General features: G+C 36.8%; 1 protein-coding gene and 1 pseudogene across 1 annotated transcript; both read right to left on the bottom strand.

Annotated features, from left to right (window-relative positions):
- On the bottom strand, positions 7,674–8,546 carry Or6c234-ps1 (olfactory receptor family 6 subfamily C member 234, pseudogene 1; annotated as a pseudogene).
- Or6c1 (olfactory receptor family 6 subfamily C member 1) lies at positions 23,100–24,044 on the bottom strand. Its single transcript, NM_001001073.1, is given in 1 exon segment — positions 23,100–24,044. A coding segment is annotated over 1 exon segment (945 nt).
- Positions 24,045–27,242: the final 3,198 nt, after the last annotated feature.

Here is a 27,242-nt window from a genome sequence, read left to right as displayed (position 1 = left end):
AATTCCAGGAAAACATAAATAAACAAGTAGAAGCCCATAGAGAGGAGACACAAAAATCCCTGAAAGAATTCCAGGAAAACACAATCAAACAGTTGAAGGAATAAAAATTGAAATAGAAGCAATCAAGAAAGAACACATGGAAACAACCCTGGATATAGAAAACAAAAAGAAGAGACAAGGAGCTGTAGATACGAGCTTCACCAACAGAATACAATAGATGGAAGAGAGAATCTCAGGAGCAGAAGATTCCATAGAAATCATTGACTCAACTGTCAAAGATAATGTAAAGCGGAAAAAGCTACTGGCCCAAAAATATACAGGAAATCCAGGACTCAATGAGAAGATCAAACCTAAGGATAATAGGTATAGAAGAGATGTCATACAGACCCTAAGAGAACACAAATGCCAGCCCAGGTTACTGTATCCTGCAAAACTCTCAATTAACATAGATGGAGAAACCAAGATATTCCATGACAAAACCAAATTTACACAATATCTTTCTACAAATCCAGCACTACAAAGGATAATAAATGGTAAAGTCCAACATAAAGAGGCAGGCTATACCCTAGAAGAAGCAAGAAACTAATCGTCTTGGCAACAAAACAAAGAGAAGAAAAGCACACAAACATAACCTCACATCCAAATATGAATATAACAGGAAGCAATAATCACTATTCCTTAATATCTCTCAACATCAATGGCCTCAACTCCCCAATAAAAAGACATAGATTAACAAACTGGATACGCAACGAGGACCCTGCATTCTGCTGCCTACAGACAACACACCTCAGAGACAAAGACAGAAACTACCTCAGAGTGAAAGGCTGGAAAACAAATTTCCAAGAAAATGGTCAGAAGAAGGAAGCTGGAGTAGCCATTCTAATATCAGATAAAATCAATTTTCAACTAAAAGTCATCAAAAAAGATAAGGAAGGACACTTCATATTCATCAAAGGAAAAATCCACCAAGATGAACTCTCAAACCTAAATATCTATGCCCCAAATACAAGGGCACCTACATACGTAAAAGAAACCTTACTAAAGCTCAAAACACACAATGCACCTCACACTATAATAGTAGGAGATTTCAACACCCCATTCTCATCAATGGACAGATCATGGAAACAGAAATTAAACAGAGACGTAGACAGACTAAGAGAAGTCATGAGCCAAATGGACTTAACGGATATTTATAAAACATTCTATCCTAAAGCAAAAGGATATACCTTCTTCTCAGCTGTTCATGGTACTTTCTCCAAAATTGACCATATAATTGGTCAAAGAACGGGCCTCAACAGGTACAGAAAGATAGAAATAATCCCATGCGTGCTATCGGACCACCACGGCCTAAAACTGGTCTTCAATAACAATAAGGGAAGAATGCCCACGTACACGTGGAAATTGAACAATGCTCTACTCAATGATAACCTGGTCAAGGTAGAAATAAAGAAAGAAATTAAAAACTTTTTAGAATTTAATGAAAATGAAGGTAAAACATACCCAAACTTATGGGACACAATGAAAGCTGTGCTAAGAGGAAAACTCATAGCGCTGAGTGTCTGCAGAAAGAAACAGGAAAGAGCATATATCAGCAGCTTGACAGCACACCTAAAAGTTCTAGAACAAAAAGAAGCAAATGCACCCAGGAGGAGTAGAAGGCAGGAAATAATCAAACTCAGAGCTGAAATAAACCAAGTAGAAACACAAAGGACCATAGAAATAGAAAGAATCAACAGAACCCAAAGTTGGTTCTTTGAGAAAATCAACAAGATAGATAAACCCTTAGCCAGACTAACGAGAGGACACAGAGAGTGTATCCAAATTAACAAAATCAGAAATGAAAAGGGAGACATAACTACAGATTCAGAGGAAATTCAAAAAATCATCACATCTTACTATAAAAGCCTATATTCAACAAAACTTGAAAATCTACAGGAAATGGACAATTTCCTAGACAGATACCAGGTACCAAAGTTAAATCAGGAACAGATAAACCAGTTAAACAACCCCATAACTCCTAAGGAAATAGAAGCAGTCATTAAAGGTCTCCCAACCAAAAAGAGCCCAGGTCCAGACGGGTTTAGTGCAGAATTTCATCAAACCTTCATAGAAGACCTCATACCAATATTATCCAAACTATTGCACAAAAATGAAACAGATGGATCATAAGCAAATTCCTTCTATGAAGCCACAATTACTCTTATACGTAAACCACACAAAGACGCAACAAAGAAAGAGAACTTCAGACCAATTTCCCTTATGAATATCGACGCGACAATACTCAATAAAATTCTGGCAAACCGAATCCAAGAGCACATCAAAACAATCATCCACCATGATGAAGTAGGCTTCATCCCAGGCATGCAGGGATGGTTTAATATACAGAAAACCATCAATGTGATCCATTATATAAACAAACTGAAAGAACAAAACCACATGATCATTTCATTAGATGCTGAGAGAGCATTTGACAAAATTCAACACCCCTTCATGATAAAAGTCCTGCAAAGAATAGGAGTTCAAGGCCCATACCTAAATATATTAAAAGCCATATACAGCAAACCAGTTGCTAACATTAAACTAAATAGAGAGAAACTTGAAGCAATCCCACTAAAATCAGGGACTAGACAAGGCTGCCCACTCTCTCCCTACTTATTCAATATACTTCTTGAAGTTCTAGCCAGAGCAATCGGACAACAAAAGTAGGTCAAGGGGATACAGATCGGAAAAGAAGAAGTCAAAATATCACTATTTGCAGATGATATGATAGTATATTTAAGTGATCCCAAAAGTTCCACCAGAGAACTACTAAAGCTGATAACATCTTCAGCAAAGTGGCTGGGTATAAAATTAACTCAAATAAATCAGTAGCCTTCCTATACTCAAAAGAGAAACAAGCCGAGAAAGAAATTAGGGAAACAACACCCTTCATAATACACCCAAATAATATAATATACCTCGGTGTGACTTTAACCAAGCAAGTAAAAGATCTGTACAATAAGAACTTCAAGAAACTGAAGAAAGAAATTGAAGAAGTCCTCAGAAGATGGAAAGATCTTCCATGCTCATGGATTTGCAGGATTAATATAGTAAAAATGGCCATTTTACCAAAAGCGATCTACAGATTCAATGCAATCCCCATCAAAATATCAATCCAGTTCTTCAAAGAATTAGACAGAACAATTTGCAAATTCCTCTGGAATAACAAAAAACCCAGGATAGTTAAAACTATCCTCAACAATAAAAGGACTTCAGGGGGAATAACTATCCCTGAACTCAAGCATTGTTAGAGACCAATAGTGATAAAAACTGCATGGTATTGGTACAGAGACAGACAGATAGACCAATGGAACAGAATTGAAGACCCAGAAATGAACCCACACACCTATGGTCACTTGATTTTTGACAAAGGAGCCAAAACCATCCAATGGAAGAAAGATAGCATTTTCAGCAAATGGTGCTGGTTCATCTGGAGGTCAACATGTAGAAGAATGCAGATCAATCCATGCTTATCACCCTGCACAAAGCTAAAGTCCAAGTGGATCAAGGACCTCCACATCAAACCAGACACACTCAAACTAATAGAAGAAAAACTAGGGAAGCATCTCGAACACATGGGCACTGGAAAAAATTTCCTGAACAAAGCACCAATGGCTTATTCTCTAAGATCAAGAATCGACAAATGGGATCTCATAAAACTGCAAAGCTTCTGTAAGGCAAAGGACACTGTGGTTAGGACAAAACGGCAACCAACAGATTGGGAAAAGATCTTTACCAATCCTACAACAGATAGAGGGCTTATATCCAAAATATACACAGAACTCAAGAAGTTAGACCACAGGGAGACAAATAACCCTATTAAAAAATGGGGTTCAGAGCTAAACAAAGAATTCACAGCTGAGGAATGCCGAATGGCTGAGAAACACCTAAAGAAATGTTCAACATCTTTAGTCATAAGGGAAATGCAAATCAAAACCACCCTGAGATTTCACCTCACACCAGTGAGAATGGCTAAGATCAAAAACTCAGGTGACAGCAGATGCTGGCGAGGATGTGGAGAAAGAGGACCACTCCTCCATTGTTAGTGGGATTGCAGACTGGTACAACCATTCTGGAAATCAGTCTGGAGGTTCCTCAGAAAATTGAATATTGAACTGCCTGAGGATCCAGCTATATCTCTCTTGGGCATATACCCAAAAGATGCCCCAACATATAAAAAAGACATGTGCTCCACTATGTTCATCGCAGCCTTATTTATAATAGCCAGAATCTGGAAAGAACCTAGATGCCCTTCAAAAGAGGAATGGATACAGAAAATGTGGTACATCTACACAATGGAATATTACTCAGCTATCAAAAACAACGACTTTATGAAATTCATAGGCAAATGGTTGGAACTGGAAAATATCATCCTGAGTGAGCTAACCGAATCACAGAAAGACATACGTGGTATGCACTCATTGATAAGTGGCTATTAGCCCAAATGCTTGAATTACCCTAGATGCCTAGAACAAATGAAACTCAAGACGGATGATGAAAATGTGAATGCTTCATTCCTTCTTTAAAAGGGGAACAAGAATACCCTTGGCAGGGAAGAGAGACGCAAAGATTAAAACAGAGACTGAAGGAACACCCATTCAGAGCCTGTTCCACATGTGGCCCATACATATACAGCCACCCAATTAGAGAAGATGGATGAAGCAAAGAAGTGCAGACCGACAGGAGCCGGATGTAGATCGCTCTTGAGAGACACAGCCACAATACAGCAAATACAGAGGCGAATGCCAGCAGCAAACCACTGAACTGAGAATAGGACCCCCGTTGAAGGAATCAGAGAAAGAACTGGAAGAGCTTGAAGGGGCTCGAGACCCCATATGTACAACAATGCCAAGCAACCAGAGCTTCCAGGGACTAAGCCACTACCTAAAGACTATACATGGACTGACCCTGGACTCTGACCTCATAGGTAGCAATGAATATCCTTGTAAGAGCACCAGTGGAAGGGGAAGCCCTGGGTCCTGCTAAGACTGAACCCCCAGTGAACTAGACTGTTGGGGGGAGGGTGGCAATGGGGGAGGGTTGGGAGGGGAACACCCATAAGGAAGGGGAGGGGGGAGAGGGATGTTTGCCCGGAAACCAAGAAAGGTAATAACATTCGAAATGTATATAAGAAATACTCAAGTTAATAAAGAAAAGGAAAAAAAATGTGGTATATCTACACAATGACATACTATACAGCTATTAAAAAGAAAGACTTTATGAATTTCACAGGCAAATGGATGGAACTTGAAAATATCATCATGAGTGAGATATCCCAGACACAAAAAGACATGCATGATGTGTATTCATTGATAGGTGGAGATTGCCCATAAAACACATGTACCCCATAGATACAGAGACAGGGAAATAAGAAGGAAAGCACAAGGCAGGATGCTTGGATTATACTTAGAAGTGAAAACAATATAATCATAGAAGGCAGAGAGAAGAAGGGAAAGAAGTGGGTAGGAGAGGGAAGCTTGAGGGGAATTTGGGGGACAGGTGTGTGGGGAGAGAGGAGAGGCCCAGTGGTCTGAAAAATGAATGGCAACCTGTAGCAATCAAGGTTGGGGTGGGGTGGGGAAAATCTGTAGGAAGTCTCAGAGACGTGAGAAGGGGGTAACATCCAGGAGTCAATTTGGGTAATTATCTGAGATGCCTGACAGTAACAACATGGAACCTGAAGATTCTACCTTCTGTAGCTAGCCAGGCAAGATGTCCAGTGGAGGGATAAGGACACTAACCTGCCAATAAAGCTTTTGACACAAAATTTGACCTGTCATACAGAAATGCAGGGACAAACATGGAGCAGAGACTAAAGAAATTGCCAACCAGTAACCAGCCCAACTGGAAACATATGCCATAAGCAAGCATGAAATCCTGACAGTATTAGCGATACTCTTGTTATTCTTACAGACAGAAGTCTAACACAACTGTCCTCTGAGAAGATATGCCCATCAGCTGATCGAAACAGTTATCCACAACCAAACATTAGATAGAAGTTGGGGATGCTTATGAAAGAGTTGGGAGAAGGATTGAAGTCCCTGAAGGGGATGGAAACCCCACAGGGGGACCAACAGTGTCAACTAACCTGGACCTCTTAGAGCTCTCAGAGACTGAGCCACCATCAGTCAAAGAACACACAAGCTAGAATGAATCCCTCGTATATATGTAGCAGACATTCACTCATTCTCCATGTGGCCCAAAACAACTGGATTGGAGGCTACCCCTAAAGTTGTAGCCTGACTGTGATACCTGTTTCTCAATAAGGCTCCCTTATCTGGCTTCAATGGAAAAATGTGTGCCTAATTTGGCAGAGAATTGAAGCATCAGGATAAGGGCATATCCCATGGATACCACCCTCTCAAACGAAAGGGGAAGATTAGATGGGGGAGAATATCTCTGAGAGAATGACTGAGAGAAAGCAGCATTTGGTATGTAAAATCAATCAATCTATCTATCTATCAATATTAAAAATACTGCCATATATTTTCTAAAGTATATTATTCTTTCATAATTTTACCTTTATATTGGACTATAGTCATGTTTATTGATAAATGCAACAGAGACATTTCAAAGAATATGAATGGACTTTGTAGATTCAACAATCATGATTGCCAAGTTATTTCAAGTATATATATGCAATGGAAGCTAATAGGACCAGAAGATGCAGATGACATTCCTTTCTCCAAGCCAATTTTCAACACTGACATCATTCATTGATTCAAGAGAGTGACAATGTATATAATTTCTAAGAGGTTTTCATGGATAATTGTATACTGGCACATCAACATCACATATGATGCTTCCAACTGAGGAGAGGAGAAATCAGAAAGACATTTGTTTTTTTTTTTTTCTTTCCAATTTGCTGTTGCTTAGTGAGAGGATTTTTAGGAAAAGATTGGGAGTGTCTTATAACAGTTGTTCTTTGCACAAAGAGTGAAGAGCTTATGTGACGTCCAAGGTTGTTTATAAAACTACATTTATCTTTACTGTATGTATCTGAATGTTTTGCCTGCACCTATGTCTAAATTACATGTGCATGTAACACCTTCAAAGACAAAGGAAGGTATCAGGTTGTGGGGAGCAATCATGGAAGTACTGGTATGCAAAAATGTTCTGTGCAAAAGCAACAAGTTTTCTTAACTACTAAGCTAGTTTTTTTCAGTGTTTTTCTTTCCCCAGAAAAATGCAACAGATCGGATTCTATATCAAATCAACATCACAACATCACCAATTGTAGCATGAGGGAACTCAAAATTTAGGTGGAGCAAGAAAATCCAAAAATAAAGTTCAAAGTGAGGGATTTCATTTATAGGAAATTCCAGAAGAGATAATCCTCTCAATGTGAATGAAAAATTATCTGTTGATATTTGATTTAATTTCATATTAATTGATGTAGGAAGCATCAGAGAAATGACTGGAGAGAGGAAGGATGGACATGTAAGAGAGCTTAGAAAGAAAAGGTTAATAGAGAACATGAGATTTAAAGCATAGATCATAGCTCACATACTTGAAAATTATATCCCACCTTTCATTTATGTTTCTGCAGCATACTATCTAGGTCTAAATTTTAATTCACTGTTGTGAGAAGAATACAGTCAGTGAAGCATCTGCTTGAAAGCATACTTCACCTGCTAATTTCCTAGAGTGTAAATGAAAGGGTTTATTAAAGGGGCCACAGAGGTGTTGCGCCACAGAAACACCTTTATTTAAAGCCAACCTCTCCTTGGCTGTTGTTTCCATGTACATGAAGATAGAACTCCCATAAGTAACGGAGACAACAACCATATGTGAAGAGGAGTTAGAAAAGGCTTCCATTGTTGAGCTGAAGGGTACATTAGGATAGTTTTGATGATGAATGTGTAGGACAGAATCATTAAGATCAAGGTGATGAAAAGTGTCTTGACAGCTATGAAAAAACCCATCAATTCTATTAACCATGTGTCTGTGCATGATAGCTGCAGGAGATGAGGAGTGTCACACAGGAAGTGGTCTATTGTTTTGGCGGCACAGATATCCAGTTTGAGTCCCAACATCAAAGGGGGTAAGGTGACTAAGAACCCAGTCACCCAAGAGCTCAGGATCAGTAGGTGACACACATTGCTGTTTATAATGGTGAGATAGTGCAGTGGTCTGCAAATGCCTACATAGTGATCATAGGACATGGCAGACAGGAGGTAAAACTCTTTGATAGTAATAGAAAAAAGAAGAAGATTTGAGTTGCTTAAGCATTCTAGGATATTATTCTGTCTCCAGTGAAAATGCTCATTAAGAAATGTGGAATACAGACACTTGTTAATGCAAGTTCCAAGGAGAAATTCTGAAGGAAAATGTACATTGGAGTCTTTAGGCGAGGATCCAGCACGGTAAGGAGAATGATCACTAAGTTCCCCAACATGCTTAAGATAATAATTGCAAAACAGAAACAGGAAAATCAGAATTTGTAGCTGAGGGTCATCTGTTAGTCCAAGCAAAATGAACCCAATCTCCACAAATTTGTTCTTCATTTCTCTTCTTTTTCCTGTAAGTCTATGAAAAGTAAAATAAAATATGAATTATAATATAAAAACGTAAAGAAAGAATGAAAGAAAACCCAAATAACTAACATATATTTGCATATGAAAGTTTTTCATTGCTTCGTAATCATAGCAAGGTTCATTTTAAATTTAACAATTTTCAGTATTTTATTCATAAAATAAAAATAATGAGTTTAGATTTCATCTCACAAATATTTATTACACCCTATTAGTATGTATTTTAGTTTCCTATTGTTGTGGGAATAAACCACCAAGACCAAAGGTTACATGGAAAGGAAATGCTTTAAAGGGCTGAAATTAGAGCTTACAAGTCTGTCAGGGAAGGACTCCAGGGTAGGAACTTGGGGAAGGAATTTGGAAACAGAAAATGAAGCAGAGGCCATGGAGCAGTGTGGCTTACTAATTGATTTGTTCATTTGGCTTTCCCAGACTGCTCCCAGGACCACCTTTCCACATCATATATCAATCAAGGAAATGCAATAGGTTTCTCCAGTCTGTTGGGGACATTTTCTCAATTGAGGTTCCTTCCTTTTAAATGAGTATGACTTGTGCCAATATGACACAAGGTAAACCACACTTAGAATCTTAGTTAATTCAGAGCAGATGAGGTCCTTTTGACCAACTTATAGGAGGCATGCCAGTTATGTGAAATTTTCTCTTAATTGCATTACTGTTCGACTGTACCTGTCTTTCCAGTAATTTATTTAAATAAACTATTAATGTGGGTTATCTGATAATTTCTAAAATAAGTCTTTTAAGTTGCTACTTCAGTGATACCATATTTATAGTAAGTGGTGGCATTCCCAGTAGTCAAAATAACTTTATTTAGATATATACATATATGACATTTCTAAGAAAGAAAATCTCTAAAGTAGAAAGTACTTGTGATTAGAATATGAGATTCTAGCAAGGTGGGTGTGGTGAAAATCAGAGCTCAGATTCTAGAAAATAACTGGGAAACATGAACAAATCATTCAGTCACCAGTTGAACTTGCTACCATAAACTTTTTTACTGGTACAATTTGCCAGTACTGTCCTCTATCTCATGACAGACAGTTTTGAATAGAGAAAAGTATCTGTGTAAAATAAGAAATATCTAGACCCAGGAGTGCAGAAATCTTGAGACCGAATGACAGACTGCCACCTCTGCACATCTCAGCCCACATCCCTGTTCCATGGGGAAACCGCACAGTGCCTCTGGACACAGGGATAGAGGGACAGACAGTCGCTGGTACCCACGGTTCTGGTCTGTGCCCAGGACTGATATGAACCAGCCAAACAGCTCCCTGCATGCAAATTACATGAAGGAGAGATCTGGATCCTCAGAAGTATGGGTAATCCTGAAAAATCAGATGAGAATACCCTCTGCCCCAGTCCAGAGCCAAGAGAGAATTGCATACTGCCAACTGTGCCTACAGGGTGTAAGGACCTACACAAGCAATTAGGGGCAGGACCCTTTGATTCCTGCCTTCATTTACAGCTGGAAGACAGTGTCCAGAAGTGCTGCCACAGCTGAGAGAAGAGGTAAGACCTACTTTTTTGCTACCAAGTTACTTGCCTGGTAGATTCAGGATACACAGAGGCAGAAGTCATCTGGGTCACAGCACTTCCTGTTTGTCTGCCTGGAAGTGAACTGATACTGTCCCACAGTTCCCTGCACCCAAATCCCATAAGCAAGAGAGCAGACCATCCAGGAGTGCAGAAATCCTGAGGCCACAGGACAGACTGCCACCTCTGCACACCTCAGTCCACATCCCTGATCCAAGGGGAAACTGCAAAGTGCCTCTGGACACAGGGATATAGGAAGAGACAGCTGCTGGTGCCCATGGTTCTGGTCTGTGCCCAGGACTGAACAGAACCAGCCAAACAGGTGCCTACACCCAATTCCCATGGGAGAAAGAGATGGACCCTCAGAAGTATGGATACTCCTGAGAAATCAGACGAGAATACCCTCTGCCCAGTCCAGACCCAAGAGAGAATCGCATACTGCAAACTGTGCCCACAAGATGTAAGGACCTACACGAGAAATCATGGGCAGGAACCCTTTGATTCATGTCCTCACCTAGAGCTGAAAGACAGTCTCCAGGAGCACCAGCATACCTGAAATCAGAGCACCTATTCTCAGGAAAGGCTGAAAGAAAACAGTTCTACAGGAGTGGTGACACAGAGGCCTATAGCAGGATCAAGTCACTCTCAGAAGCAGCAAGACAAGCAAATACCAGAGATAACCCAATGGCTAGAGGCAAGCAGAGAAATCAAGCATTAGAAACCAAGACTACTTGGCATCATCAGAGCCCAGTTTTTCCACCAAGGAAAATACTGGACATCCAACACACCAGAAAAGCAAAATTTAGATGTAAAGTCTCATTTTTTGACAATGATGAAGGATTTTAAGAAAGACATAAAAAACTCCCTTAGAGAAATGGAGGAAAACACAAGTAAACATGTAGAAGACCTTAGAGAACAAACAGAAAAATCCCTGAAAAAAATGACAGGATAACAACCAAACAGGTGAAGGAATTGAAAATGGAAATAGGAACAATAAAGAAAGCACAAAGGGAGACAACCCTGAATATAGAAAATCAAAGGAAGAGACAAACAATAGACAAATGATAAACAGGCTGAGAAAGAAATTAAGGAAATGACACCCTTTGAAATAGTCTCAAATAATATACGATATCTTGGTATGACTTTAATTGAGCAAGTATCTGAAGAAAGAAATTGAGGAATATCTCAGAAGATGGAAAGATCTTCAATGTTCATGGATTGGCAGGATTAACATAGTAAAGATGACCACTTTGTCAGAAGCAATCTACAGATTAAATGCAATCCTCATTGAATTTCTTACTAAATTCTTTATAGAGATAGAAAAAGCAATTCGCAAATTCCTTTGGGATAAGAAAAACCCAGGATACAGAAGACTATACTCATCAATAAAAGAAATTCTGGGGGAATCACCTTTCCTGACTTCCAGCAGTATTACAGAACAATTGTAAAAAACAAAAAACAAAACAAAACAGTATGTTATTGGTGCAGAGACAAGCAGATAGATCAGTAGAACAGAATTGAAGACCCAGCAATGAACCCACACACTTATAGTCACTTGATCTTTGACAAAGGAGCTAAAACCATCCAATGGAAGAATGGTAGCATTTTCAAAAAATGGTGCTGGTTCGAATGGAGGTCAGCATGTAGAAGAATGCAAATTGATCCATTCTTATCACCATGTACAAAACTTAAGTGTAAGTGGATCAAGGACCCCCACATCAAACCAGATACACTCAAACTAATAGAAGAAAACGTGGGAAGAGTCTCAGTCACTTGGGAATGGTGGAAAATTTCCTGAAAAAAAAAAAAAAACACCAATGGCTCATGCTCTAAGATCAAAAATCGACAAATGGGACATCATAAAACTGAAAAGCATTTGTAAGGCAAAAGACACTATCATTAGGACAAAACGCCAACCAACAGATTGGGAAAAGATCTTTAATAATCCTACTTCTGATAGAGGGCTATTATCCAAAATATACAAAGAACTCAAGAAGTTAGACTCCAGAGAGCCAAATAACCCTACTACAAAATGGGGTACATTGCTCAGGATTATTGAATTGCCAAAAAGCACCTCAAGAAAGGTTCAACACTCTTAGTCATCAGGGAAATGCAAATCAAAACAACCCTGAGATTCCATCTCGCACCAATCAGAATGGCTAAGATTAAAAAAACCTCAGGTGACAGCAGATGAAGGAGAGGATGAAGAAAAAGAGGAACACTCCTCTATTGTTGGTGGGATTGCAAACTGGTACAAATACTCTGGAAATCAGTCTGTAGGTTCCTTAGAAAATTGGACATTCCACTACCATAGGACCCAGCTATAGGTAGCCTGGACATATATCCAAAAGATGCTACAACATAAAACAAAGACACATGCTCCACTATGTTCATAGCAGCCTTATTTATAATAGCCAGAAGCTGGAAAGAACCCAGACACCCTTTAACAGAGGAATGTATTCAAAAAATATGGTGAATCTGCACAATGGGCTACTACTCAGCTATTAAAAACAATGACCTCATGAAATTCATAGGCAAATGGAATGAACTAGAAAATATCCGGAGTGAGATTACTCAATCACAGAAAAACATACTTGGTATGTACTCATTGATAAGTGGATATTAGCCAAAAATCTTGAATTGCCCAAAATGCAATCCACAGACCACTAGAAGCACAAGAAGAACAACCAAAATGTGGATGCTCCCACTCCTTTTTAAAGGGGAAAAATATCCATAGGATGGGATATGGAAGCAAAATTTATAGCAGGAACTGAAGGAGTAGCCATTCAGAGCCTACCCCACATGTGGCCCATATATATATATATATATATATATATATATATATATATATATATATATATATATATATATATATCGATGAAGCTAAAAAGGGCATGGTAAGGGGCTGGGAATTTAGCTCAGTGGTAGAGTGCTTACCTAGGAAGCGCAAGGCCCTGGGTTCGGTCCCCAGCCCCCAAAAAAAAGAACCAAAAAAAAGGGCATGGTAAAAGGGACCAGATATAAATCTCTCCTGAGAAACACATCCAAAGCATGTCAAATACAGAGGTCAGTGCTAGCAGCAAACCGCTGAACTGAGAATAGAAACCTCTTGGGGGGAATAAAAGGAAGTATTTAAAGAGTTGAAGGAGCTTGCAACCCCATAAAAACAACAATGCCAACCAACCAGAGCTTCCAGTGTCTAAACCACTACCGAAAGACTATACATGGACTGACCCAGGGCTCTAATTGCCTCTGTAGCAGAGAATAGCCTTGTTGAGGCACCAGGGGAAGGGGAAGCCCTTGGTCCTGCCAAGGTTGGACCCCCAGTGCTGGGGATTATGGGGGGACAATAAAGGTGATGTATAGCGGGGATATCTGTATGGGGAGGAGGAGGGGAGGGAATGAGGGCTTATGGATAGGAAACAGGGAATGGGAATGACGTTGAAATGTAAATAAAGAAATATATCTAATAAAAATTTAAAAAAAGGAAAAGAAAAAATCTGCAGCAAGAAGACAGACGCATAAAGACGGGAAAACACCAAAGGAAAAAAAAAAAGAAAAGAAATAACTGTTGTTTAACCTGCAAATATAAAGACAATGTTTCAAGTAAAAATGAATAAGTTTATTTTAAAATATTGTGTAAGACACATAACTTATATTTATGGAATATTTTGATTTAATACTGAATCTTGATGCATTCTACTCATTTTATAGCCGCATATACATAGGGAATTTTGAATGAAATGGAATATTTATTTGGAATAATTTGAATACACTTAAAGCTTTAAAAATGGAGGTCATGAATGAGGTGAAAATTTAAGTTCCTGGTTAGTTTTCGGAACTGTATCATAGAACCAAGTGGTTTATGAACAACAATCTGTATCAAACCTAGCTCACGTCAGTAATTAGAGTTAGTTCACTGCTACTATTTTATCCAGTCATCAAAAGATTAGCATACCTGATTCATGAGTGATTTTGTTTTATGGCTACTAACACTGGTATTCAGGTATTTCCACTTTATAAAGCATGCTGGATTAGTTTACTTTTCATTTAAAGCTTATGGATGGTCTTTGATTCCATTATGACATTCATTCATTATGAGCACTTTGGAAATGTTCTTACAGAGAGCAACATATCTTTTTCTCATTTATGTGACCTTGATACAGTGCAGGGTGTAGTGATATGAAATGTCATTTCATAAATATAGAAATATAAGTATTTTATGACATCCTAAGGAAAGACAGAGTGTTATGTTACCAATAATATCAAATGTAAAGTATTGTGGCTTGCATTCATTAACTGGGGCTGTATTCAGAAGTCATGATTTTAAAATTATTCTGTTTTATAAAAGCTTTTTTGGAAGATTTTATTCAAATTTTCATCAAAAGTCAACATACAGAAAACGTTAAATAAAGAATTAGTGACATCTCTAGAAAAAGTTTTACTCGAGTTCTAAAGAACCATAATGTAATCTTTAAAACAATTTAAAGGAGAGAATAGATAAGATCACAGGTTCGGCATTGTGAATGCTACTAGAATTATTTCCAACCTATTTATTATTCTTTAAAACATTAAAAGAGCAAAATCCATCCATAAAAAGTATCAAAGGTTAATTGACAAACTAATGTTTTCTTTCTTTAGTTTTTACAGAAATATAGAAATGGATATACATGAACATTTAGATATTTAGATGAGTTGTAAAGGAACTAAAGATGTGAGATTGAATATTTTAGTCAGATAAAGCAGACTAGGACAAAGAAAATATAATTCATCACACCATCTTTGATTGGAAATCATACACACTACATTCATATATATATACATATATATATACTATATTCATATATATATGTGTATAATGTGTGTATATATATGTATATATATGTGTATATATATGTATATATATATGTATATGATATTCAAGTATATATATGGAACAGTACCACAGTAATAACATTCTTTAGGACATGCAGATGTTATAAAATAATATATCAGAAAATAACATTTATAAAATCTTTCCATGGGTAACACTGATTTAAATGTTTAATTATATTATCCTTTCAATAAATTTTCCTTGCATGAAATTATTGATTTGTTTTGATTTAACAATTACACACACTATATACCTTCATAATATGTACACACTATAAGGGGTAACTACACAAATCACGTTATGGATTTTATCCTACACAGTCCAAGAAATACAATTTCATTTAGTTTTGTAGGATCTTAGAAATACCACATGGATTTGAAAGGTTTCTAATGTTAAAACATTTTTGTAATCACTTATAAGTATCTCTCTATGAGTCGGCACAAGAAGATATTAAAACATTAGCACTTTATCCCTTATTAGTTTCACAGATTTCTTCAGTTGAACATGTAAATTCTTCTGACTTTCTGCTTTCATATCCCAGATACCTCAGTGAACAATGGATGGACCATTCCTTCTTCTTCATTTTATCCTAAAATATATTACAGACTTGCTTATATGTATGTTGTCTTAGAGATATTATTTTGGACTAATCTAATGAATGACAGTAAGGTTCATGATATTTGTATTTCTACAGTACTGCAGTTCATTTATTTAAAGTACATAAAATCCTATTAAATATAAAATATACCATAATATGGAAACTCACCCTTTCTGAAATAATGAATTTATGCTTCTGTTTCTTATACAAAACCTTGAATAGGAGCAAACAATTTGCAGAGTAACTGGAGCTGAACCATCATTTCCTAAGGGACAACAAATTGTATGTGGTAGAAGTGCTGTCTATGGAAGTAAACATGAACATACAACCTGTTGTATACAAATTAACTCTAAGGTAAAGGCGTTATTCTACAAAATCCTGATTTAAAAGCACTTACTGTCAATCACAGGACCATGTGAACACATGGAAGCTTTTCAAATGTGACTCCAGCTGAATAGTTCTTTGTAAGGCTGAACTTATTTTATCATTTTCTTAGAGGACAGGTAACAATTTCCAATTCTAATAATTAGAACACTATTAATGTCTAAAATTGTATGGGAATATTTTGTGATGTATTTTCAAAGATATAAATTGATAAATTACTCAATGTTTAAATTTTGTTATCAGCACTGGGATCAACTCCTGTTAATGGAATTGATGAATCAAAGGTAAACATTAACTTAAATAAAACTAAGTACATTCTTTATCTTTATTAAATCAATTTCCCCATTAGTGTATGAGCACTCCTATTTATTTTATTCTATTTCCCCCACCCTGGGAGACCTAGGCACCCAGAAGATCCATAGTCTATTCTTCTGTGCCTTGATATTTAGGGTCTACAGATTATAGCCTGATTGTCATTGACTAATGGCTAATATTTACATATAAATGAATATTTATCTGTCTAGAGCTTGGTTACATCACTTAGAATGACCTTTTCTAGTTTCATTCATTTGCCTTTAATGATGTCATCTTTTATAATAGCTAAATAATACTCCATCGTGAAAACGTACCATACATTTTTTCCATATTTCAGTTTAGGCAAATTTAGGTTGTTTCAAGTGTCTAGCTACTATAAATAGGACATTAATATATGGTTGAGCAGGTGTCCTTGTGGTAAAATAATGTAATCTTTAGGTATAAGCCCAAGAGTATTATTTTAAGTAGATTGATACCCAGCTTTCTAAGTAACTGTTGTTCTGATTTCCTTATTGGCCCACCTTCCCACATTGAAGTCAGTCAGAGCAGCCTAGCAAGGGGAGGGAAATCCACACACAGGCAGTAGCTTCAGGACAGTCCTGCTGCAGTTGTTGGTGAACCACATGAAGACCAGGCTACCTGTCTGTTACAGCAGTGTTATGGGCTTCGGTCCAGGCCATGTATGCTCTTTGGTTGATGGCCTAGTCTCTGAGACTCCTGTGGATCTCTGATCCCTATTCAGGCCTTCAGTCCTTCCTCCAATTCCTCCACAAGAGTCCCCAAACTCCATCCAGTGTCTGGATATGGATCTGTGTCTGTTACACTCACTTGCTGGGTGGAGCCTTTTATGTTAGATTCCTGTCTCTAGCACAATAAAGCATCATCAATAGTGTCAGGGATTGGTACTTGCCCATGTGATTGCCTCAAGTTGGGCCAGTCATTGGTTTTCCATTCCTCCAGTCTCTGTTTCATATTTCTCCCTGCATTTCTTTTAGACAAGACAAAGTTTTGGTAAATTTTGATTGACCCCTGAGACCTCCCACCTGATTGGCAGGTATGAAAAATCTGGGTATTACATTCCTTTGCAATTGTGGAAAACTAGGGAGATCCTCAGTGAAAACCTGGCATCCAAAAAGGATGTTTTTATTACTCTTAATATATTTAATAAATTCCCCTACCTTAGCAAATTTTTTCAGTGTTGTATTAGTTTGTATGTTTCATGTAACCTATTGTAGCCATAGTATGTGATGATTAATAAATATTTATGGAACAGTGTAAAACATGTGAAACCATTATGAAGAGTATAACCTTTTCCACAATCATTATAAAAGCAATAGCAGAGTTCTTACAGTAAACATTTATGAAACATACTGTTAAAATGTATTTTTAATACTTAAAAAAACTTCTATTGAAATTCTTAAATTTGTTGTTTGAAATGATGGCCTATACATGTAATCTCAGTGTAAACGTGAGCTAAATCAGTACTTGTCACAAAAAAGGAAGAAACAAACAAACAAACAAATAATCCAGCGAGGTATGGTGGCTCAGGCCTTTAATGTAGGCACGTAGGAGGCAGAATCAGGCAGAAGTCTGTGTGTTTGAGAACAGCCTGTTCTATATAGCAAATTCTAGGACAGCCAGCTCTATGTAGAGATTCAGAATCAAAAGGCAAGCAAACAAACAAAAAATGAAGCAAACAAACAAGAACCAAAACAAAAACGAGTAAAATTGGCCATCCTACCAAATTCAATCTACAGATTCAATGAAATCCCCATCAAAATACCAACAAAATTCTTCAAAGACATGGAAAGAGCAATTGCCAAATTCATCTGGGAAAAAAACCCAGAAGAGCAAGAACAATTGTGAACAATAGAAAAACTTCTGGGGAATCACCATCCCTGACGTCAAGCTATACTACAGAGTAATAGTCATAAAAACAGCATGGTATTGATAAAGAAACGGACAGGGTGATCAATGGAATAGAATAAAAGACCCAGAAATAAAATCACATATTAAAGACACTTGATCTTTATTAAACAATCCAAAGATATACAATGGAAAAAAGAATGTATCTTAAACAAACGGTGCTGGCTTAACTGGAAGTCTGTACATACAAAAATGAAAATAGATACATATTTGTCAACTTGTACAAAGATCAAGTCCAACTGAATCAAGGACCTGAATATAAAACCAGATACACTGAATCCAATAGAAGAGAAAGTGGTAAAGAGCCTCAAATTCAATGGCACAGGGGGAAATTTCCAAAGGAGAACTTCAATAGTTTAGGCTCTAAGATCGAATTGATAAATAGGACCTCATGAAACTAGAAAGTTATTGTAAGGAAAAGGACATAGGCAATAGGACAAACTGGCAACCTAAATATTAGGAAAAAAATCTTCACTAACACCACATCTGATAGAGGGCTAATATCTAAAATTATAAAGAACTCCAAAAGCTAACAACCAAAAAACGAAAAAAAAAAAAGAAAAAAAGAAAAAAAAATTAATCAAGCAATGGGGCTCTCTTTTACCCTGCACTAGATCTGGCACTGTAGTACCCATGACATCTGTTAGGTATCTTGATCTCAGTCAGCAAAGCTTCTCATTTGCTTTGCTCCATCCCATATCACACAGCCAATGGCTACTCTCTGAGCCTGGCAACAATCTTTCTACTCATTGAGTTCCCAAGGCAGGTTGCCACCTTGCCAAACATACACATCCCAATTTCATGGCTGGCTAGCATATCTAGCCACCACACACTCTCTTGAACTTAAATCACCACATGAAAGAACGCACCACACTATAATCAATTGATAATATATAATTGCAGACCTAGACATACAAAGCCCTGTATACATCCATCCCTTAAGAATATTCATAACAACCTGTAAATGTGCAGAGAGGAACCTTACTATCTGCCTCCATGTTCTCTGCACTAATTCTCTGTCCCTTGCTCCAGTCTCCTCCCCTCTATAAAAAATTTCTCCAGCCCATGCTTCCTTCTCTCCCAATGACAGGCCTCATTCTATCTTGTCCCTGCCTTCACCTGTTTAATGACATCATCCTACAGTGAATAGAACTAAAGAGAATTTACCACAGAGGAATCTCAAAGGGATGAGAAACACTTAAAGAAAAGTTCAAAGTCCTTAGTGGTCAGGGAAATGCAAATGCAAATGACCCTGAGATTCTATCTTATGCCAATAAGAATGGCTAAGATCAAAAACTCAGGTCACAGCAGATGCTGAGGAGGGTGTGGAAAGAACACTCCTCCATTGCTGGTGGGATTGTGAGCTGGTTCAACCACTCTGGAAAGCAATCTGGAGGTTCCTCTGAATAGAAAATAGATTTTTCTGAAGATCCTGCTATACCACTCTTGGGCATATACTCAAATGATACCCACTGTGCTAAAAGGACACGATGTTCATGCCAGCCTTTTCTGTAATATCCAGAAACAAGTAACAACCCAGATATCTTTCAAATAATGACTAGATACAGAAAATGTGATTTATTTACACAACGAAATATTATTCAGCTATTAAGAACAAGGACACCACAAGTTTTGCAGGCAAATGGATGGAATTAGAAAATAACATCCTGATTAAGGTAACCAAGACACAAAAGGAAATTCATGGTATATACTTACTAGTAAGTGGATATTAGCCAAAAATGTATGAAATACCTAGGAGGCAACCCATAGAATTTAAGAAGTTTAACAAGCATAAAGGCCAAGACAGGAAGCTTCAATTCAATTTAGTATGTGGAAAAAATAATATCAGGAGTCAGAGAGAGGAAGGGACTTGGGTGGGATAGAGGAGAAGGAGGGGGGAAAAGGGAACAAGTTCGTGTATGGAGGGGGTAAGACAGAGGCTAGGGGTGCCAGCAGAATGAATAGAAATATGCAACTTCAGAAAATGGGAGGTGAGGAGACTCTCTAGAGAGTACCAGAGACTCTCAGAACTCCATGGGAGTGACCTTAGATGAAATGTAGACCACTAAGGAGTAGGAACATGAGATTCTAACAGGGTCTCAAGAGGAGACATCGTATTACCAAACCATAGTCACAATTTCTGACCCAAAATTGTTCCTATCTAAAAGAACTGCAGGGATGAAAACGGAGAAGAGACTGAGGGAAAGAAGTTGCAGTGATCAGCCCAACTGGGGATCCACCTTATGGGGAGAAAATTAGGCCTGACACTATTACTCATGCTGCTGTGTGCTTACTGACAGTAGTCTAGCATGGCTGTTCTCTGAGAAGTGCTATCAGCAGCTGACAGAGATAGAGGCCTTACATACAACCATTGGACTGAAGTTGGGGACCCCTATGGCTGAGTTGGGGAAGAATGGAAGAAGAATGTGATCCCAAAGGAAGACCACAAGTCTCAACTAATTCAGACCCCTAAGACGCTGGACCGTATATAGCAGATGTCTACCTGGCCTGGCCTCAGTGGTAGAAGGTGCATTTAACCCTGGAGAAACTTGAGGTCCGAGGGAGAGGGCAGGGCTGGGGGTGGGGATGCATCCTCTCAGAGACAAGGGGAAGTAAGTAGCAATGGGTTGAGGAATTGTGGGAGAGGGGAATTGGATAGAGGCAACTGCTGGATTGTAAATAATTAAAAGGGCCATTTTTGACCATTTCTAACAACATCAAAAAGATAACAAGTATCATTGTCATATTAATGAGTCCTTTTCACATACCTCCGAAGCCCTTCTTCCTGCAGTTGCTCACAGATTGTCATGGCTTAGTTTGCTCGTCTTTCTGTGTTTTGACTTGGTAAATTTAATTTCTTTTCCTATATTTGGATTTTTTCTGGACCAATTTCTACTTAGTCGAAGCTTTACTCTGGGCATTCCCATCACCCCCTTGATCCATCTCTAATCTCCTGGCAGGTACCAAGTTTACAACCTCCTCTGCTGTTCTTTTAAAGATCTTTTTTTTTCCGACTTCTTTCAATTTTTCTTTCTGTAAAGAAGATAAAGAAGATGCTGGAGGGATCCCAAAATGCTTAGTAACATATTCAGTCTCAGTAAATTATTTGAACGACCCAGAAACTTTCACTAGATCAATCCATTTTCAAGATATTTCTTGAGATGTAATCAGTCCTTGATAGCACCTCCATTGGTAAACCAACCCTTCAGCACAAGAAAGTTTTTTGTCGGGGTTGTTGATTTAGCTCAGTGGTAGAGCGCTTGCCTAGCAAGCACAAGGCCCTGGGTTCGGTTCCCAGCTCCAAAAAAAAAAAGAAAGTTTTTTGTCAAATCAGAACACTAACAGTCACTTTATGCATATGGGAGTTTTACAAATGTTTTAATATTCATTTTTATTATTTTAATTATCTGCATGGGTCTCTGCGTTCATATGTGTGCATGAGTTCAGGGGACAATAGAAGACAGAAGTATTGTACCTTTGCAACCAGGATTACAGGCGATTGTGAGCCAGCTGACATGGGTAAAGGGAGCTGAACTCAGGACTTCTGCAAGCACTGCTTTCTTAAAGAGTTTACTCCTGAATATTCATTTATATAATCATGGTTTTAAATGGTATTAAGGAATGTTATAAGTTAATACATTACCATAATTCAAACTTTTTAAAAATATGATATGAAATGTATATATCCATTTAAATTCATATTTAAATAAATATATGAATATATAATATCTTTGATGGTATTTATATTCAAATTCTAGAGCAGTTTTGAGCAAGGTATGTATACAAATATAATTATAAATATTAAATATTTGTCTGCTAATATTCAAAATATTGCTTTCTGTTGATAGACTTTGTGATAACAAATTTGAATCCTGAATATAAGGGCCAATTCTTCACCATTTTTATTTTACAATGTGTGTTGTGTGGTTTTGTCTACTATTTTATGTGTTTATTCATGCATTCATATATATCAGTTACGTTTAGGGAAATGATGCTAATTTATTTGTATTGTGAGCATGTAGGAATTCAATAATATGTTTTATTTAACTCTAATACCTAAAGTTTAAATGAGTAATGGTCTATGATGAGTCATCAGCAATCAAATCACTGAAGCATAACTTAAGAAAATGAGCATCAGCTAGCATGATTTGGCTAATATAAAAATACCATATATTTTATTCATCTGTTGTGACCATCTCATTCTGGCAGGCTAGGAAGTATATGAATATGCCCACGAAAAGCAGAAGCAAACCTTGAGTGATAGGCCTTATCAACCTGATCAGAAACATCTACCTTGGGTGCAGATGTGAGCTTTGATGTGCCAGAGCTAACAAGTCACGGCCTTGACATGTTGAATTTAATAAGCTGCAGCCTTGTCATCTGGAATTAACTAGCTGCAAATATATGGAAACTTATCCCACTGCTGTGCTTTTGCTACCTCCAAATTAATGTTCTGGGAATGGGTTTTGTGATCTCTCCCTTTGTATACTCTGTTATGAATATTAAACTTTGAACCTTGATCAGAACTTTCTTGGCTCCATGTTTCTCTCATCCCCTTCCCTTTCCATTTCCAGCTCTCCTTTCAGGTGAGCCCTGCTCGAACTTAAGTTGTTGGATGCCTTCAATGGGTATTCTTCGATTTGGCATTTAAATCTTTTTTTCAAAAACAAAGTGAGTTTGGAATATCTATAAAAGGGTTTTAGCACACATCAATTGATTATCTAATATGAAAAGGTCGTCCCTGAGAAAGTAATACTGTGTTAGAACTGTTTAGGAAAGCAATTTTAATTGGATGTTTAAAGATAGAGAGCTATATTGTTATTTATTCCATTTTGTTATTTTACTTGGCCTTCAACGTACCTCTCCATCAGAATCCACATCATTTCATGTACTTTTGAAAAAACACCATCTTCCTTACCATGTTCATAAAGGCTCGCCTGACTTGCTGATTCCTCAGGCTATAAATGAATGGGTTTAACATGGGGGCTACTGAAGTATTTAATATGGCAACTCCCTTGGTTAATGATGCTCTATCTGCAGCTGAGGGTTTAATGTACATAAAAATGCAGCTGCCATAAGAGATGGAGATGACAATCATGTGGGAAGAACATGTGGAAAAGGCCTTTGACCTCTGACTAGCAGAAGGAATCTTCACAATTGTTCTGATGATATGTGTGTAGGACAGAAATATTAACACCAAAGTGAACATTAGGGTAAAGACAGCACAGGAAAACCCCATCCTCTCTAGAAACTTTGTGTCTGAACATGAAAGTTGAAGCAGGGGGAAATAATCACAGGTATAGTGATCAATGACATTGGACCCACAGTAATCAAGCTGTAGAAGTAACATCAGTGCAGGGAAGATGATTAGGAAAGAAACCAGCCAGGAGGCAAAGACCAACATTGTGCAGACATTCTGACTCATGATGGTCAGGTAATGCAAGGGCTTGCAGATGGCAATGTAACGGTCATAAGACATGGCAGCTAGAAGGTAAAATTCAGTAACTCCCAAAAGGATGAAAAAAAATAACTGAGCTATACAGTTGTTGAAGGATATGGTTTTATCCCCTGAGATAATTGTGCCCAAAAACTTGGGTATGGTGACAGTTATGAAGGATACTTCTAAAACTGAAAAATTCCTCAGGAAGAAATACATGGGAGTCTGGAGGTGAGAATCCACCAATGTGAGAGTGATGATGGTCACGTTCCCTGTGATGCTGAGTGTGTAGGTGATGAAGAGAAAGATGAAGATCACAACCTGGAGCTTTGGGTCATCTGACAATCCCAGAAGAATAAACACTGTGGTTTCTGTATGGTTGCTCATTCTGCAGTTATTTATTTCCTTCTGCCAAATCTTGATACAAAAGAAGAAAGAGTCAAGTAGAATTGAGGATTCATGAAAACCAAAGTACAGGGCTGTCATATTGTTCAAGTAGTATGCTGTTTCCACCTGTAAGGGTAATTTAATGTTCTTTGATTGCATTTCTTTGTTCTAGTGATTCTTTGATTGCATTTCTTTGTAGAGAGAACAACTCCACATTCAATGCAGTTGAAAAAGCTTGGAATCAAAAGTGTAATACAATACCTCTCATCTCAATGAACAAGGAAATTATGAATAATATTCTCATGTGCTATATAGAGAAAAAAGTACTCTTGTGTGAGAACAGAATGGTGGTTCCCCAAATAGGAACTATGGATTTAGCATATATTCCTGTGGCCGTGTTCTAAGGTATATATTTATTTAATGCTATTAGAAAGAGGGTTTCACTTTTCATAGAGAGTGGAATGATCTTGTAACTGATATACACCTAGGAAATTTTAAGGATATTTTGTGTTGTATCTGAACCACTTACTAGCACAAAAATCCATTATCCATTTGTTCCATTTTCCCATAATGCAAATACACAGTTTCTTCTGCAGACAAGTCAGTATTACAGGGCAACTTTAAGTTATAAGTGTTAAGGTATGTTAAACATTTGCAAATTATATCTGCATGATCATGATTATGAGTACATGTAGCTCAATGTAATGACAACCAAATCACTTTCTCTCACTCTTTCATTTCCATGACATTAGCAGTAACACTGACTGTCTCCACAAGTAAAACCTTACCTTCATTCCTGTCCATAGACTCCACCATGCTGTCCTTCCCTTTCAACTCCTACTTGACATAGTGCATTCACAAAAGGTAAAGATTTCATTATCAAACCTATTTTAATATACATTGTGCTTAGCATAATGTTTGCTTAAAGGAAGAGTTTGCCCAGTTAATGTTAGCTCTTATTTATTAATTTAGCATAATTATCTTCTCTATGGTATACTGTGTATTTGTATTATGTATGTTTTTATCTTTGTATTATAATGTGAGTTTTCTCAATTATTTACTTTATTTAATATGCATAGGCACTTGTTTAAAATCTTTTTTGAAAGAAATTTCAAGTGAAATGTACATAAGGGAATCTACAATATACATAAACATACACATATATTTTTAAATAAATTGGGAAATATTATTTTGACTTCAGGGTTTCTTTGGTTTTGATCAAAATTGTTACTTTTTAAATCTCCTGCTCATGAAGTATCTCATGATCAAATAGATAAGATTTAATTACTACTATTAGTTGACATTCTTACAGTAAAATTATACTAAGACTCATTTAAAAAGAGACAACAAAGTTAAAATAATTACAAGTTATTTCATATATGTATAGTATGCTTTATGCTAGCTCTTTAAATGATCTCTCATGGAGTAGCATGTTTTCAATACAAAATATTTCCTTAATTGGGCATTATCCACATGAGGGTCTATCATGGTTTTTATGGAACCGGAAGGACTGACTTTTGAAAAATGATTTTTTTAATTACCATATGCTGTAGCACTTTGTAAGTCATGTTAAAATTAGTGTACTTTATCCCTTAATATAAATTTTAATTATTTATATCCTGGAGTGTGGCAAGTGTTAGAAGTATGCTTAAAAGTATCATAATAGTGACATTTCTGATTTTTTGGCTGATTTATTTATAAAACTGTAAGAGTTACATGAAAAGACTTATAAACTTTCTTGCCCCCAACTGTATGCCATAAGTCTAAAATGTATAATTGTTGATAAGCAAACTAATTCTTAGAATTAAAAATATATAAATACACATTAGATTAGTGCTATTTTGGATGTGAAAATCCATCAATGCATCATATTTTATTTGCTTACCTCTATCTTTCTTCTTATATATATTATAATTTTTATATTTACAGGTAACAATGTAATATTCCCATTTCCCCTATGGATTAGAAATGGGAAGGAGAACAGGAAGAGCTGTAAAGAAATGTCTTAGTGAATTGCTAAATGAGAACATTCCTCTCCCAATAAAAAAGTAAAAAAAAAAAAAGAAAAGAAAAAAAGAAAGAAACATTTCTCTACCAATCTTCAAAGGCCAGAAAAACAGTCTTAAGAAAACTACAAAGTTATTTGTTGTTAGTAGATGATATAAGACCCTGCTCTAGGACTGTTGTAATATATTTTTTATGAAAAAATGTTTATGAGAACTCAATGTATTAGATTTACTTGTCAACAAAATAGGTTTGATACAAATTCTAAAAATGCATAGATTCCTAGACCATTAAATTATACCAATAATGAATTTCACTTAAGAATAAAGATTATTGCATACATTTAACTCATCTGTTTAGGTTCAGAATGTTTTACTTATTTATTTTTATGGATGTGAGTACTCTCCGTGCATGTATGCCTGTATGCCATAGGGGTCTCCAGATCTCCTGATAGTAGGTTATGAGGTGCCATGTTGCTGCTGGGAAATAAACTCAGGACCTCTGGAAGAGCCACCAGTAATTTTAACCACAAAGCCATATCTCCGGGACATTGGTCAGGTTATTAACATCTCATTTCCTTCCACCCATTTCATGAAAACTATATTTTACTTATCTTCTAAAGAATCCGAAAAATTCCAAATAAAAATGAACAATGTTAACATTTGTTCGGTATCATGACTGCAATAAATTATCTGGGTTTCCCTTATCCACATACTATGTCCTTTCCAAGTCTCTACAGTGAAATAAATAACAACGATGACTCTTAGAAGAAGCTAGGCAGAGTATGGGTAATTTATATAAAATTCACAGGGAAAAACCATATTGGACAGTATATTAGACTGAAAGGTAAAAAAATGCTCTTTTTTGAGATACATTAGTGAGTTTGACTAATTGCAATTTAATTTTGTTATGTGTATTTGATTATTGTTAGTAATATTGTATGGTACAATGAATGATCATTTTCTTAAATTTGAAAGGCCAGTTTTTCCTCAACTTTCTCTACACTTATCTATTTTTTCAGTCAACCCTCATTAGATAAAAGTTATTAGAAAAAATGATACAGAGTACATGACCAAACATATTTTATTGATCACACTTTCTTAATTCTTTATACATTCAAATATTGAAGAGCTGTTTGTAATTTTGGAGGATAGGAAAGATTAGTTACTTAATTCAAGGTGTGAGTAATATCTA

Source organism: Rattus norvegicus, chromosome 7 (assembly GCF_021556685.1).
Source record: "Rattus norvegicus strain SHRSP/BbbUtx chromosome 7, alternate assembly SHRSP_T2T, whole genome shotgun sequence".
NCBI classification, from domain to species: domain Eukaryota; kingdom Metazoa; phylum Chordata; class Mammalia; order Rodentia; family Muridae; genus Rattus; species Rattus norvegicus.
Note: the sequence above shows the minus strand (reverse complement) of the source record. Positions and strands in the feature narration are given on the sequence as shown.